The following is a 17,445-nucleotide window of genomic DNA, read 5'->3' as shown; positions in this document are numbered from 1 at the left end:
GGACTCTCAGCCAGAGGTAAGGAGGCATCTGACGGCGGCAGTGTTATTTCCCACTGTAATTTATGTGCATTAGTTTCGCACCTTTGTCTAACTAGTCACAACTTGGTGTGCAAACAAGATCTCAGCTTTTCCATGCCCTAGCTGAGAGCAGGTGTTGCTAAAGGAAGGCTCAGGGGTGCTTGTCCACACCAGCTGGTTTCAGGGGTCCCCACTGCTCTAAAGGGAGGTCACATCACACACACCCCCACCTTGTGTGTTTGCTGCCGTGCAGCCACACTGCTGGGAGGGGAAAGGGTGCAGGCAGGGTCCCTCTTTGCAGAGCTGTGACGCTCCTCGGGCGGACATCGATCGCTGGCAGCCGCCCTCGAGCCCCTTGCAGCTGTGCTGCCACCACTCCTGTGGCTGCACTGTCTGATTTCTGCTACCTCTGCCTTCCTTGTCTGCACCCCCCATACTTACTGCTAAATATTTATCATGCTCTGGGGTTGCTAAGCAGCACACAGCTCCCTGCTCGGGAGAGCTGTGCCGTGAAGGCAAGACATGCAGTAGGTCAGCGTGGGCAGAACTGGGGGGTGGGAGAAGATGGCATCTGCTGGGGTGGTCCTGCCACATGCTCACCTCACTCTGACTCCGGTGTCCCCTCTGTCAGCAGGCATGTGGCCACCCACCACCCCCGGTATGGCTGGGCTGGAGAATGATGCTCCTGGTTTGTCCATCTTGGAGAGTTGTTGGCTGAATAGCCATGTCAGAGAGCATTTGTGGAGATGAGCATCACAGCATCCATTCCCCAAGCTAAGGCCAGGTGATGGAGTGAAATATTAACAGGGGGTCTGATGTAAAGGGTCTGATCCCAGCTGTGTGCAAGGCAAGAGTGGGGAAATAGGGACATTCCTCATTGTGGCCTTTGAAAAGAGGCCATGCAAAGAGGTCCCAGGTGGAGAAATGGTGCCTTCTTTGGTGCTTGCTTTTTGAGGCAGTAGCATGAAGCCTCATGAAAGATGCTAATACTCCCAAGAAGCAGGACGTGCAGGCTAACCTGGTTCTCCTGTTCAGTTGCTCTGAGCCCTGGGAAGCTAGTGTGGAGACTGGCTGAACTCAAAGCCTTCCTCAGAAATTGTCCCATTACAATTGTCTAAAGCCACTTAGCTCCCAAACTGCACAAAATCGAATCATTGCATAGACATCAAGGTGTGCACGACTTGCTGGTTGCTCTGCCTCTGTATGGATTTGCCCCGTTGCACACCTAGAGCACGGGAAGTCTGGGACCACCCTGTGCAGTCCACTTAGAGTGGGTTGCATTTATCCTGTAAAGAGCAGCGTCTGGCTCTGCAGTCTCTTCTTTGTGGGTGGAGAAAGTCAGAAGCAGCTGCTTGGAAATCAGTGGTCTTACTCTAGTTGGTGGCAGAGACAGATTGCCTCAAATGCAAAGTGATCTAGATAGTTGCAAAGGTCAGTTCATTTTACAAGTTTTAATTTTCTTCTCAGCTCCTTGCGTTTATTTGTGTTGCAGACACTCTTCTATTAAAAACATTTCTATAACAGAAAATCTGCAGAGAGTTTTGGTTCATCTGCACAGAAATTAATCATTACTATTTAAATAATTTTGCAAAATTCTATTTAAATGATTCTGTGAAATAGCAGTAGCCTTGTTCTTCTGTATGGATCAAGTCCATCATTCAAATTGTTGCCTATGTTTGCAAGGGACCAAATAGCAAGGTAGTTAGTTACATTCAGCAAAAAATCTAGGCACAAAGTAGCACAGAAGATCAACTTTGGTTTGGGGATGAAAATGTCCATTGCCTAAAATGGCAGTATCTACAGCCACTTGGCTGGTAAGAGTCATACTGTCCTTCAGAGACAGTGAAAGGGCAGTGAAGAGCAGGCCTTGCTCATCTCCTCTCTCTGCCCCTTGTTATTCCAACCCCACGTTTTTCCAGTACTGATGCCCACCTTGACCTGGAGCAGGGGGCACCACCACCCAGGCAGTTGGCAGACATGGTAGGGGATTCCTGCACCTTTTCCCTCCTGCACTTTCCCTTCCAATATAGATACCTTTTTGTAAGGACAACTTCTATTTGGGAGCCCAGCTAAGTAATAGGTTATAAATGTCTTTTGCTGGCCTCACTGTAGCTGAGCAGAAGCAGTTAGGTAGTTGTCATGTCTTCTTCAATGTATATGTTTAGATGTGTTGTCTATATAAAAAAACCAAAGTATTGATCAGGATTGGTACAGCTGAGCACTTGAAAAACATGCTTCTCCAAATTTCCTAATTAATGTTTGTTAAGCACTTTGAAGATAGAAAGCATTGAATAGTGCTAGTGTTGTTCAATCTGTTCCAGAAGGACTGGAGAATTTTAAAGGACTAAGAAAGATCTCAGTTTGGGCTTCCACTGGTGTTTTTATACTACTGAGTGGCAGATAAGCAGAGGAGTGTTTGTTGCCTTCATGCCAGCACCTGTGAGAATGTGCATATCTCAGTTTGTGGGGGTCACAGAGAGCTCACAGATGTGTGCAAAAATGAAGGATCAAACCCACATGTGCATTCACCTTGTGGACAGAAAAGCCCACAGAGTGTGCACAGTCCAGTTTGGGAGCAGCCTTAAATTTTTGTCCAGCATTACACAAGCTCCATGACTTTGATTTTAGTGAGACACCAGTATAATACCACTACTGCAGTAATGCATCTGGTCTGCACTAGTCTGGAGGATATTCACAGCAGGCCTCTGGGAAATGCTACTCTCTTCCCCCTCCTGATCTGCATGAAATGGGGAAGAAACAAAGTAGGAGAGTGTACTGCCTTCATTATTAGCTGTTACTTATTCCCAGCCATCGCCCAGACCTGGGTATAGTACAGCAACTCACCCTGTGTCCAGCTCTGACCATAGGTATTGCCTTCATCACTGAGAATCAACCTGAGGGAAACTGAGGCTGCACCTGAAGTTCAGTGAAATGATTTCTCCTGTTACATTGGTTGTTTCAGTTCCCTGAAGCAGTCAGTGTTCCTTCTTTGATAATTCAGGGTGGCAGCCTAGACAGCTTAGTAACATGGGACTGGAACAAGACCCTTGGGTCACCCTGCCTGCCCCCGATATTGCGGGCGCTGTGGTGTTTGATCTTTTCATAAACGTATCAGTCTCCTTCTTGAAGCTGTGTAGTTTTCCCTCTCTCCCTGCTCCCTCCTGCAGCAGGCTCAGTTCAAACCGTCATTCTTCTGAGAGTAAAAGAACCTTTTTTCATCTCCAGCCTAAATTTACCCATGGCTTCTTCCCATTTCTTCCTTTCAGATGCCCTTTTCCTTTTCTGGTGTTCCCTGAGACCAATCCCATCCCCTCTTTCTTTCCATTAGACTAGATTGTTCAAGCTTGTTTATTCTCTTCTATAAGAAATTGGGACAGAAATTCGAGCTGGCTACTCTGCAAATTATAGACTTGTTAGAGCAGATCGTGCCTAATGCAATACAGTTACATGTAATCCCAGTTATCTGGGTGCTACATATATATTGACAATCCGAGGCTGGTTCTGCATTGCTTGGCAGAGCGTGGTGCACCATGAACTGAGCTCCCTGAATGTACCTTAGCTGCCTACACTGCTCTGCAGCAGAACAAGCCTTTGAGGTGCAGGAGTGTGCCCAGCTCATCCCCAAAGGGCACTGCCAGTGCCCAGCACGCTGCCAGCCGTGGCCATGGCCATCCTCCAGACATGTTTTGGCTTTGTTCATGCCTTCATTCCATGCATTTAATGTCTTTCTTTTTTTTTTTTTTTTTTTTTTTTTTCATTTAGTGGCTTTTCGCCAGGCTGGAAGGCTGGCAACATGAGCTCACTTTTTTACATTAGGCCCATTCATTTTTTTATCATCAAAACATATCGACGATGTATTCCACACTGAGAACACCCGATGGATAACATCAGCTGTAATATCCTTCCAGTCAATAAAACCTTTTAAGGATCATTATAGGGAATGCAAAGAATGGGTTTTAATGTGAGGGGTCACTGAAAGTACTTTTATCAATTATGTCAGTGAATAGCCCAGTATCCTAATAATAAAGGTGCTTTTCTTCCTTAAGATTGATTTTGTGTAGGAGCATAAATCTGAAGTTAGCTTAATTGAAGACCTAGTAGGAAATGTGATTGCATCACCTTAGTCTCCCAGGGACAGATCTTCCTCTGTAACATCAGAACAAATCCTCCTCAAGTCCAACAAAGTCTGTGGAATTACTCTGACTGTGCACTGCTGAAAATAAATGAAGACTAAACTCCACTTCTTAAATTTCACGTGCGGCTCAGCAATCTACTGCAATTACTTGCAATCTGAATAGGCCAAATCCTCCCTTCAGATATACCCAGAGCAACTTCAGCAGCCTGGGATAGATGCACTTCTGCAGAAAGAGATCTGCCCACCACATTTTGCAGCCTGCGCGCACCAGCTCAGGGAACCTCTAAGTGCTGATGAATGGCTGCAGAGTGGCTCCATGTGGATTTTTTTTTCCCTGAGAGAAGCACTCAGCAAAGGCTAGATCTTCAATCCGTGCACAGCAAGGGGGATTTGACTGTCACAGGGGAGCATGAACCATCCCAAAACAGAAATCACCCACATGCCTGCAGGGCTTGCTTAAATATACTCCAGAAACTGGTCAGCTAAAAATGGCTTGAAAATGCTCATGTGAATAGCCAGAAAAGAAGAAAGTCTCCTTATGAGGTGGTATCTTGGGGTTAGATCAAAGCCTATTGTGGCAACATGACTTGCAGTACTGTGAAAGAGAGTTTCCCCTTTTGCATAATGGTCCTAGCACTGTGCACTTGTACAGATCTTCTCCACACACAAAAGACAGACAGAAAAGATCTGAAGATGTTAAAAATTGTGTGCTTACTTTCTCTTGTAAATTTTATTTATCAGCTGACCACTAGTTTTGTTTGGCTAAGAGTGAAGTACTCAAAGGTCTCTAGGGAAAGAACGGCCTTTTCTGATTCACAAAAGACACCTCTTTTTTCTTCATAAGGAGCAAAGGGGCAATGCAGCTTGAGGAAGGAGGCTTCCATCAAATGTCCCAAACTGAAAATAACCCAATATACGTAGTCCTTCCAAATGGTGCAGGTAATATCATCCGGGTTACCTATAAAACTTTCTAGTTTGGAAGAGTAAGGCAGAAACATCACATACTGTGATAATAAGTAATAAACACTGGGGCAAGACAGTTTGTTTGTCTTTTAGATGCTGGACTATCTAGCTTACCAGACTGGAGATGAAAGTACAGGGAATACATGTAAAAGCCTTGCGAGGTTGAGAGTATTGAACATTGGTCCTTGACAAACATTGAGTAGTAGTGAGTGCGTTGCTGAAAGTTGTCCAGATGGAGCTGCTGGGTTTTTTTATAACTGTAAAACATTTACTTTGTACGTGGGAGGTAGTTCAGCCAGTAACCTCTTCCTACGAGTAATGAATAGTGTGCTGCTTGTTTTCTGGACAGACAGATGGTCCACATATGGCTGTTAACTAATTTAATAGAGAAAAATCAAGATTTCAGGGAATTTTCATCATTAGGGTTTCTTCTTTGATTTCTATCTTTACATTGTCAAATAAAGAATATCCAGACTGAATTTTTCTGGTCCCTCTGAGACAGTCAAAGGGAGAAGTCAGAATGTGACTTTCTTTCCATGACTCTGAAAACTCTTTCCAGAGAAGTGTCCTTCTTTAACAAGTCCCATATGTCTGGGCCATAGCAGCAGGCTGGCCAGCCCAGGTTAGTCATTAGGCATGGCTCGTTGTGGGCAGCTGCACATAAATTCAATGGCTGTGTGCCAGAAGGCAACTGTTGTCAGTGCACTGAGCCCCTGTAGCAGGGGTCCTGTTCACAAACCAGTTGTAGAAAGCAAGTTTGCTTCTCCCACCAGTTGCTATTGTGGGAACTGATTCACCTCTGATAGCTGATGGCCAGCATGAATCAATTGGCTGTTTGCTGAACGCCCCCAGTACTGAGATGTAAACAGCCTCCATTCACGTTCTTTATGTTCTTATAAACATTCAGGTTACTTTGAGAGATGGTCTAGTAATTGAATAACATTACAAAATTTATTCTTCCATTCCCATCCTGTATCTGCTAAATAAGGATGTTTTTGAAGTGTGACTGTAGCCCACACATCATCTTGTCTGGGCTTCCAGCAGTGAAGTCTAGCCAAGAGCTCTAAATATAGCTGCCACAGGTACTGCTAGCATCCTAGCCCAGGAGATGAAGCTGAGTGAAAATATACTTACCAGATATTTACCCTGTTTCTTGGGTGACTTTTGTAACCCAGCAAGATGCTGCTGCAGTTGTATCTCTACTGGTATATAGGTAGCTTGGATATTTCTGCTGTGCGCTGGGGGCACATCAGGATAGACCAATCCTATGAAGCAAATGGGTGTGTCGCATGAGACCCAATTTTATTGGAAATCATTAATTTTTATGTGTTGATAGCTAATGAAATATTCATCAGTATGGAGAAGAGCTTTGAAGTCATTGCACGTATAAGCGATACATCTTCAGCTCTCTGATTTGCCTCTTCACTTCTGCCGCTTCGCCCCAGGGATCGGCAGGCACACACACGACCCAGCACATGCCACCGCCGACGCAGGAGGGACACGCGAGCCGCGGTGATGCTCGCCGGTACAGCAGCTCACCGGCTGCTTATCTTTCCCCATAGCACAGCCCTGTGCTGTGACATGCAAAAGTGGGGCTGCCCACATAGCTTGGTAGCAGCTTTGCTCATGGTAGGAGCCACCTCAAGGTGAAACTGCTTTGAGAGGAGAGACAAGTTCTTTACATGTTACTAAAAGCACCTTCATGAGAGGAACTGAAAATGCGAAAGGATTTTTGGCACAGGTGCCTTGTACGTTGGCACAGGTACAGCTGTGCAAAGGCAGTACAGAGATGCCTCATAGATCTCACTGCTGGTAAAATCTCTATCAGTTGATACTGATACCCATACAGTGCAATCTTTTTTTTTATATATATATTTTTACAGGTGCCTTTTAAGTACGATTTACAGTTTTGTACCACTGCTCAGGAAAGAGCGGAGTTGCACTGTGGTCTTCTGAGCACTGGGCATCTCCTCCAGCAACGCGCAGAGGGAGGTCAAAGCAGCCTTTCCTCCTCTAACTGCATTTCAAAAGAAGAATGACACTATTCCCATTTTGTAAGAAACAGGATAGGTGTTTCCCTCAGAGGATAATCCAGGGCAGCAAATCCTAAGCGGAGGCAGGCGTCTCCTGGCAGTGCTCAGTCAGGTATGGGAGCCCCAGAAGGAGGTGAATTTAAGATCCCTTCATTTCTCTGCTGTCCATCCAAGGTCACCCCCTCCGAGCTTGGCTGGGTTTCTCTGGGGCCCAGCCTTCCCAGATGCTGGCCGTGGTGCACTGGCACTCAAGAGAGACATTGCTATGGAGGTAGGCAGTAAGAAACAGGTTTGCAATGCTCAGGCTTGTCTTACGAAATCAGGTTTTATTCTAAACTCTCATCCCTTCCAAGCACAAAGCACCTTGAGGAGCTTGAGCATGCGGATTGCATTGTGTCTTTTAAACTCTGTTGCAGTTTACTCTTCCGGACAAAACTTCTCTATTCCCATTTCCAGGTGATCTTATTCTCCTCAAAGCTTCAATAAGCCTATAAGTAACTAGGCAAAATAAAGTCCAGATTAAATGAATAGTCTGCTCAGCTTTTGCTTGATTTTGTTTGAAAAGCTATATAGAGAGATTTTCTTAAGTGTGTACAAGTGAGACACAAGGTGAAAACCTCCCCCAGTACTCCACCACAAAACTGCCATACATACTGTAGGTCTATGCCAAACTTACACCAGTAGCTAAAGCTGGCAGGGAGGGTTTTGTCAAATATACCAACTGAGTTTTGTGACTAGATATGATAAAGGGCCAAAAACTGTGTTTCCTCTAGGAAATTTTCTAAAGACAGAACATACAAATTACGTTTGAATGTGCATCATTACGTTGACCTTTACGCAGGACTCTGGAGAGAACTGGTACACGCCAATGTCACAAGCCACTATGAATTTCTTTGATAAATAAGAGTTATAATGTGATCAGAACCTCATGTGAAATTTAAGTTTGACATGTGAAATACACTATTAAATGGCTGTTTGATGCTTTCTTGATTTTAGGACTCATGCAAATTAATGCATGCATGGTGGAGAGGTCATTATGGACTCTGACGCATCATTTCAGGCATTTACTAAGCTGTACAGAGTTGCATGTCCCTTTCATTCGCAGATGTTTGGCAAGAAGAGCGCACCAATTTGCTAAATATCAAAGCACAATGTGTAGCAAATCATACTGTAAAGCAATGCAAACCAGTTGTTAGCAAACAGCCTGTTTCACCTACCATCAAGTGAGTATGTCACAGATATGAATGGTTCCCTACTCATTCCCTCACTAATTTGAAACATCCCTTTTGCCAATGAAGAGCAACCCTGGAATGGAAATGAAATGCATAAATACATGGCCGTAGCGCTTCATCTAAAAGGGGGCTTGGAGTATTACACATAGGAAGATCATGCATAATCTAGCTTATCAGGCAGAAAATAGGATAAAAGTGTTCCCCTTGGTGTGTAAGAGGAAAACTTGCATGTTTGGATCTCAACAGTTGTCGTGGTTTAACCCCAGCCAGCAACTAAGCACCATGCAGCCACTTGCTCATTTTGCCCCCCACCCAGTGGGATGGGGGAGAGAATCAGAGCAAAAAAAAAAGTAAAACTCGTGGGTTGAGATAAGAACAGTTTAATAGGACAGAAAGGAAGAAAATAATAATGATAATAATAATAATATGATAATAATAATAAAAGAATTGGAATATACAAAACAAGTGATGCACAATGCAATTGCTCACCACCTGCCGACCGATGCCCAGTTAGTTCCTGAGCAGTGATCTCCCCCCAGCCCCACTCCCCCCAGTTTATATACTAGCTGTGACATCCATTGGTATGGAATACCCCTTTGGCCAGTTTGGGTCAGCTGCCCTGGCTGTGTCCCTTCCCAACTCCTTGTGCCCCTCCAGCCTTCTTGCTGGCTGGGCATGAGAAGCTGAAAAATCCTTCACTTAGTCTAAACGCTACTTAGCAACAACTAAAAACATCAGTGTGTTATCAACATTCTTCTCATCCTAAATCCAAAACATAACACTATACCAGCTACTAGAAAGAAAATTAACTCTATCATCCCAGCCGAAACCAGGACAACAGTCAATGAAATTTGAGGTAAAAAAAAACTAGTGACACACAGAGCTAGTGGCACAAAAAGAGCTGCAGTTGAAAAATCGCAACAGGCCAAAATGACTTTGTGTATCTAAATATATCAGTCAATTTTAATCACTGTGACAAGTGCATACAAGTCTGCCAAGCCAGTGATTTAAATGGTGTAACTGAGTCAAGTTTGACCCCAAATCCATACCTGACATGCATTTGGAAACAAATTGAGTGAAGGAGTTAAACAGAGCAGTCTCCAAGTCTGAACTTTTGTGTCTGCCAAAAATAAATAAATGCCTCAAATAGCCATTCCATTGAGACCCGAGAAAGTAGTTGCTCTGTTTTGCTAGCACTAACCCTGAGCAGTTGATAAGGCAGAAGGCAGAACCTTGATAAAATCTCCATTCCACTCTTTGCAGGCTCTGAAAAAATACATTTCCAATGCATGCTAGTGCCAGTGGTGTAATATGACCAGCAACCTCTCCAGCAGTGTCTGCAGAGAGGTCTCATCATCGGAGGATAGTCTCTGAAACTCCCAGGTCTGTGCTGGGAGAACAGCCTGGGGAGGGGAAAGAGCAAACGACAGCTCTCAGGGAAGAGAAACTGAAGCAAAAAAAGAGGGAGGAAAGGAAAAAGACTTTGAGGAGGACTGAAGAAGTCAGTCTTGAAATCACTTCTAGAAAAAATAAAAATGTAGATAAAAATGAAGACATTTTTTAACATGAAGAAGAAAGAGGAAGGCTAGACAGGGAAAGAAAATGGAACTAGAGAGGTGCAGAAACACATAGGAGACCAAAATAAAGAAGGGGTAAACAGGAGACAAACAGATAGCAAGTAGAAGTGGCCAAAATGTCTTCATTTTTTGACAATTCATAGAGCTGATCGTCAGGGTTGGAACTGGGGGGAAAGAAAAAGAAAAAAAATGGAATTTTTGAAAGCAGCAGAGGAATTTAAAGGCAGCCACACCATTTTTCCTGCCCAGGAAAAAATAAGAGAACTATTGCCATCAGATTCTCCATTCCTCTTGTCAGGGATGTGGCGGGGTGGATGGGTGCTTTACAATGTCACGAAAGACAGAGCCACAGGACCTTGTGTCAGATACAGACAGGCACAGCATGTTAATGGCTGAAAAATGGTTCAACAAACCCTTAGTCTCAACAACTCTTAGTCTCCACTTCCTTTACATTTCCATTCTCTAACTGCTGGAATCGTGGCTGATACTAACAAGCCTTAACTCTTACCAGCTAAAGAGAGGCATAAGGTATCACAACCAGAAGTATTTTCTTTGAGATGACAAGCAAAACAAATTTATCTTCCTGTAATCATTCTCCATAAATCTTTCATTAATACTTTGCTGAAATTAAATGCCATTAACCATTTTTTATTAATTGTTGTTTGTTTTGTTAAACAATGTCAAGAACAATAGCACAGACTGACTGTTGTATTACATTTATCTGGTCCTCTTTTTGCCCTCAGAAGCACCTTAAACTCAAGGCACTAATGTCTGAAATATCTGGGTGGAAAGCACAAAGTTTTTTCCTCCTACTATGTTTAAAGCTTCAGCTTTAAATAAAGGTCATGCCACTTTTGAGAAGAGAAGTTGTGGGGGAAACACATGATGTAACATCGTCTGTTACGGGACTTATGCTTAGGTCTCCCTTTTCAGAGTCACTTTAAAATCCCAAGTAAGATGATTTTGCTCCATGATGGGCAGATGCTTGTTAGTTTTCTGCACTTGCTGGGCATTTCCTGAATTGTCTCACAGTTAGCATTGGTGGTCCTGGACTATGTTACCAAATGGTACCAGTGGCCACCAAACCAAATAAAAAGAGTGGTTGGTGTTGGGGGGCTGGTAGATCACAGCAGGGCACCATGTTTCGGTCACTAACTCAGACACCTAGAACATGGACATCTGTGTCTGGGCTAGCAAACTAGCCTTCCTTCACAGACGATGCAGAGAAACACGAATGCCTTGGGCACAAAGCATCTGTCTTATTTTGGGTATCCACTTTAAGCTGTTCTGAACTGTGTTTTAAGAGTGCCTGTTTCTTTCCATTGACTGTGAAGGTAGTCTGGGGCGGTCACCACAGATGTACGTACCTACACTGGTCAGCTGAGTCCTCTCCTAGTGACCAAGCACGGTGGTTTTATGATGACTGATGAGTGAGTTGGATCCTCACTGGACACGACTGGTCATCATCCCAGTTTGAATGACGTAGCACCTTGAGGAGAAAGGCCCAGGACTGCCCCAAGGCAGAGCCTGACCCAGCACCCCAGACTCCATTCCAGGGATGAAGGTGGGGATGGAGGGCTCTCCTTCCAGCAGCCCTCGTCTCATGCAACATGCGTGCCTGTATCTATATACAGACTAGCATGGGGAGACCAACAGCCTATCATGAGACCTTAGGAGCAGACCTCTCACCTTCCAGGTGGATCATGAGGCTGGACAAAATTAACTGCTGGTTTGGCCTGTGTTCAGAAAGGGAAAAAGAGGCAGGAAAAGTTCAGTATTATGATGCACGTTACATGTCCTTGCTTTCAATCTGTATTGACAAAGAAGATATTTATCTCTGTCCTTTCTTCTCTTCCACCTTGCCTATACATCACTGAACCTGGGATCACCCAAGGAAACCAATGAGAAAAGAAGAGAATGGAACCAGTCGAGCTGAATATGCAATGACCTCCTCCCAAAACAGCAAAACAGTTGATAACAATGCAGTTGTATAATCCCCGAAACCCCGCCGAGGCGCAGGAGGTGGTAAACTTTCAAAGCACACACACGGAGTATGCAAGGTGGGTGAGATAAGGCAACGAAAGGAGCTCTGTGGCCAAGGACTTCATTTCAGAAATAGCACACGCATCAGTGATTCAGAAGAGAAAAGCAGGCTGCTCTTCAGGCTTGCTGCTTCTCCAAGGGAGGATAAACTCACCCAGCCGGGCTGCCCGGAGAAAAGGCCTCACAAAGGCATAAGCATTGCATGCTGCATCTCGTGAAAGCAATGTCGCGATGCCTCCCACTTCTTCCTCTCCCCCCCCCACTTTCCAGTTTGAATTGAGTGTCCACAAAAAGCTGCCGAAATAGGATCTTTTGAGGAGAAGGTGATCTGCCAGAGTGGGAGCAGCTTATTAGAAATGGGTCTGAGGGTCAAGGGTCAGAGGTGTCACCTACGTGCTTCTCCAGCCTGTGCGGTTTTATACGCTTATACTTCATTCTTATCATTCTTACTATTTCATTATTAAAAAGGGAACAAAGGTTTCTGTTAAGCCATCAAGCAACCAAAAATTGCATGAACTTGTGACTTATCCTAGGAAATTCATCTGCGGTCTAGTGACTATGCAATTTCCATGGCTGAAGACTTTTCAGGCAAAAGAAATCAAAATGTAAGATTTTAGCAATTAGCATTGCTATTGAAAGGGAGATATTATTAAGAGGTGCTTTGTACTTTATTACTTCATAATCGGCCTCCTTTTTTGCATCACACTTTATTTTTTGTCTTTAAAAAAGTTCTTCCTTTGTGAAATTCTACACGTTTCTCTGTGTTTGCATCATGCTGAATCCCCAGGCAAAACCCCACAGAAAAGATGTTGCTTACATCTTGGCGTGAGTATTTGGGCGGGATTCTGTTGAAAGGACTAGCAGCCCTTTGAAGTCCTCCTCATTCACTGATTAGTGTTGTTTCCTGAAAGTGTCGAGTCTCCTGAACTGACCCGCGGAGGACATTGTAGGTATGGCTTGGAGGACCACTTTTGGGGGTCTGGTAAGCTGGTTGTGCCCACGTTAACTCAGTCTCTGCCTCTCCTGGGCAGAGATTGCCGATTGTGCCAAATTCAGAGTACTAGCTTAGTGTTGTACTTTCCATGATGTGGATTGCAGGCTACTTAAAGCAAAGCTGAATCCACCCAAATTCATTTCATGTAGGATCTCAGGTTAGGCTTGGTAAGTAACCCTTAGGATAAAGGCGATGAGACTAGCTGAGAAACTGGTCTTTCCCCACCTCCTGAAAATTTTCCTTCATGTCACACCCCCACGTGTATGTCTCCATTACCTCTGTGCTGAAAGTAGCGATGCAGTGAAAGACAAATTTCCACACTGGCTTCTTGTCTGGACATCAAGCTTCAATATCACTTGGTCTCCGTGTCTGTGAGGGACTCCCAGGCACCGACCCAGTCTCGCTCCAGGACATGGCTGTGCCCCGGCTGCTGTGTCCCTCGGTACTGCAACACACCGATGCTTTCAGTTTTATATAAGGATGTGCCTGAACTGCAGAAATCAGACCTTGATTTTCAACGCATTCCTGTCTGCGGTTGCTCTATCGCCAGGATGTAGAGTTTGGCCTGATGGTAGAGGAAGACAATGTTCTGCAGACCTTCCCCAAAAAAGCTCCGGGATGTTCAAATCAGCAGTTTCAGCTCAGGCCCATCTCTAGTTTTCTATTACCTATTGAACAATAAGGTGTATGTAAATATAAGTATCTTTTCAATGATAAAATGAAATGCTGCTATATACTGCTGTTGAGGAATTTATGGAGTTACTAATTTAGCTTTTTAGCCTGTCATCACTATGTAGAAGTTTAGCTTCATAAAATTATTTTTTAAAGGCTAGACTTTCTTGAGAAGTGAATGCAATTACAAAAGTGAAAGGGAATAAGTAACCCCTTGCCCAAGAGTACGATCATTCCCTGCCATATTCATTTTGTGTACTTGCACAAGACACAGAGATATGTTCTTAGATCCAAAGTGGGATAAAAATGACAGAATTTACACTTGAGTCTAGTATCCCAAATGTTGATTGCCTAAAGCACTTAGCCCCTAAATACTATAATAAAAATATTGCAAGTATATTTCTAGAATATTTTTTAAGCTATAACATTTATTTTGGTGTAGTTACCTATGTTTGCCTTTCTGTTTTTTACTCCAGTTGTTTCTGCCTAAGTGTGGCAGAGTTTGAGACTGGTTGCATGTTTAGCTGAGAGTATACAGTATGAATGCAGATGAGTTTAGCATGATACTGGCTCAGGATTAGCACTTTCTCCTAAAGGTTGTTGATTTTATTTATTTCCTAATACAGCTTTAAAGGCATGTTCTGAAGGGCCAAAATCATAAAAGGGATTTGTAGCTCATTATGTCCATCAAAATGTGTCTGGTTTTGCAAGAAAAAGTCTAAAGAGATGGTCACTGAATGCTGTCTGATTTTCAGTGATGTCAATGGTAAAATGTCCTCACTAGAGAAGACCCTGGTGCCTGACATAGCCCACAAGCAAACCCACCCCAGGCCCCCTGAGGTCTTCTCAGGAGAACATAAACATTAAAAACTTCATGGAGAGCAGGGAGGCAGGGCATTTCAAGAAGCAGCACGAGGACTAGGATCTATTTTCAACTCTGCCACTGATCTGCTGTTCACTAGCAAGTAATTTTGCCTCTCTGTGCCTCAATTTACCCATCTGTATAATCGAGATAAAAATACCTACCAGCTCTGTGACAGTATTTTGAGAGATATAGATGTATCTTTGTATCGGCAGATATACACTATCATTACATCCAACATGCTGATGTTAAATAAACGTATTTGGGCACATCATTGCCATAGCATTTCTTAAACAAACATTTCCCACTGTGCTTTTATAATCCGTCGGCCACAGAAGAGCAGCAGCACACAGGCTGAGAGCTGCTCCTCTGCTTCTCTAGCTCTCAGCACTTACACAGCTGCATGGCAGGGAAAAACGGGAAATCTTGTATGGGGTAGTTTTGCCTTTAGATTCCTGACTAAGTACGGTTGACTACATTGCGCCAAAATTTAAGGTGATCTTCAGAAAGGCACTTGGAAAAGTATACTGGAAGCAGATGTACGTCTTCAGAAAAGAGAGGCTAGAAAGGCGGTGTCACTGAGGAATGGTTTCCGAAGTTTGCTGATGTGGTTTAAGGTTGCATTTAACACTCTACAGACTACTTGCAAAGCTTTTCTAAAAGAGGCTTCTGTGCTTCCTTATAGTACTATAATTAAATACAAAGGGAAAGGAGTAGGCTTGATGGATAAGGGCTTCACTAAGCAGTGACCCTGGATCTGGGCAACTGGCAATCCAAAATGCAGCTTTACAGGCATTTTGAGTTTGTTTTTAGCCACCAAAATATCAGGCATAGAAAGGTCCTGCGTAGCTCTGTTCACAAAATAGCCAGATCCCCAAGCAGGTGCAAAGGTGGCCGATTTCTACGCAGAAGTTAAAACTGCTCTGCTCTGACCACCACCAGACAGACTCAGAAAACTGCGGTGTTCAGTCTGAGGGAGAGCATCAACTCAAAATTTCTTCTCAAGGATCACCACTAGCAGACGCAAGCAGGGAATGCACTTTAAGGGCCTGAGCTGCAAAGTGTTGAGTTTCCTCGGCAGCGCCAGGAAGGTGGAGCTGAAGCCCCAGCCCTGCCGCCCTTCCTGGCCCAGACCCGACACGGCGGTGTGCCCAGGAAAGCATCTCTGCCTTGGATAGATGCTGCAGAAACAGACATGGAAGGAAAGAGGAAAGTTCTACTAAGTATAAGATATAAATATATTTATATATATCTATACAGAGACCTAATTGTCCAGTCTTGCATGCCATATGGTCACAGCATGTGAAGCGAGTGTGGGCCTTCTGCTCCAACCAGGTCATGACCATAGATGCTGCCAAGCAATGGAGAATCAGGCCTATGGTAGATATGTATTTACAATACTCCCTGCACCTGTACAAACAAAAATATATTGTTTTAAACTGCAGAATAGTGTGTTTAAATCAATGCATGAATGTAGATATTCTAAGATCTGCCTTCTTGACTGTGTACCACATGTACAGATGAAAACAAATATTGTTTATAGGAAATCTGTATCAGTGGTTAAATGACTAAAGAGAAAAAAAATATCAGAATAAATGTTGTCATGTTTCTCAAACAAGCCATTAATGTATATTTAGTATTTAAGGATATTGCTCAATAAGTATGTTCCGTACCAAAAACTGTGTTGCATATACAGATTGTGCAGTACCCTATTTTAAAAAGGCACCATAATTAATTTTTATTTTAAATAAAAATGTACTTGTAAAAAGTTTCCTGTGTCCTGTCAGTTATGTAGCTGAGAACGGAGTCTACACATTGAAGAGAAAGGCTGAAGGGAGGAATGGCTGCAGTGCCTCTTCAGGGACTTTTCTTACTGCCCAAATTAACCTTGCCTTGTGTGAACACTTTCTGTTCTGGTTTTGGAGAAACTCGTGGCTGCTGCTCATGCCTGTGCCCAGCTGGGTTCTCGTTCTGTCTCGCCTAACGCTGCAGTTTTAGTCCCAGATACACGCACCGCTGGTGCTTCATAAACGAAGGAGTTGTTACACTCGCACACTCCTGCAGCCCCCCAAAGCTCAAGAAACCCCTTCTCTTTATGCCAAAGGTGCTGCAAGTTTCCCTAACAACATACTCTAGTTTTAGAGTGATTTATCTTTCACATAATACTCTGGGCCTTTGTTTATTTTGGTGCAAGAGATAATGTGCACCATTTTATATTATAACTCCCTGTGTGGACTTCACCCTCCCTTTTCCTCACAAGAACAAAAGCAAATTATGGACCAGTTCTTCAGCAGATCAACACTGACTTACAGTTGCTAAACCCAGATCCTTTGGCCAGGATTTGCCCCTTACAGTTCTATGCCTTTACCAGACAGGGGTGAAGAACACAGTCTGTGTGAGGTCCTCTGAAGCCAAGGGGCCATCACAACCTGAACCCTCCTTCACGGTGGAGCTCTTCCTTCGCCAACCACAGAAGGATGCTAAAGTAACTCCCCAGGGACCACGAGGTACCTAAGTGAGGTCAGCTGAATACCAGCCAGGGGGGTGGGAGGATTTTATTTTAAATGGGAAGACATCTTGGTTGCCTTTAATTCCCAAGACAGTACTCCCTAACAGTTTTCATTGGTCCCTTGGGAATGATTTCATATCCCAGTTTAAGGAAGCCCTTAAATGAGACAGACCAACAGTAATGCAAAGTGATCAGGTGGCAGTTTAATGAATTACAGCAATAACCATTATGCCATATACTATGATATCCAGCAGACTTACATATCAGACATGTTTTGCAAAAGAAAACTTCCACGTTAAAATCTCCCTGTGACCACTGAGAATGAAAATGCCTCTGGAAGGCACTGGCCCCTTCTTCAGGCATCAAAGCTGCCGGGTCAACATCCGTACCTCCAGTCTGCAGCAGAG

The 17,445-nt window shown here is 43.8% G+C and overlaps 1 protein-coding gene across 2 annotated transcripts in view; it reads left to right on the top strand.

The window, feature by feature from the left end:
- PRIMA1 (proline rich membrane anchor 1) overlaps positions 1-16,300 on the top strand; it is a 55,636-nt gene extending 39,336 nt beyond the window's left edge. Inside the window, exons 4-5 of one of the 2 annotated variants that reach the window (XM_052783045.1) lie at positions 8,146-8,372; positions 11,853-11,975. In XM_052783045.1, the coding sequence (XP_052639005.1) occupies positions 8,146-8,161 (16 nt within the window). In that variant the 3' untranslated portion in view covers positions 8,162-8,372; positions 11,853-11,975. Of the gene's footprint in view, positions 1-8,145; positions 8,373-11,852 lie in introns of both variants that reach the window. The other variant, XM_052783044.1, reaches the window with a different exon arrangement.
- The last annotated feature ends 1,145 nt before the right edge of the window (positions 16,301-17,445 follow it).

This window comes from Harpia harpyja, chromosome 3, assembly GCF_026419915.1.
Source record: "Harpia harpyja isolate bHarHar1 chromosome 3, bHarHar1 primary haplotype, whole genome shotgun sequence".
NCBI lineage: Eukaryota > Metazoa > Chordata > Aves > Accipitriformes > Accipitridae > Harpia > Harpia harpyja.
This window is presented reverse-complemented; position numbering and strand designations above follow the sequence as displayed.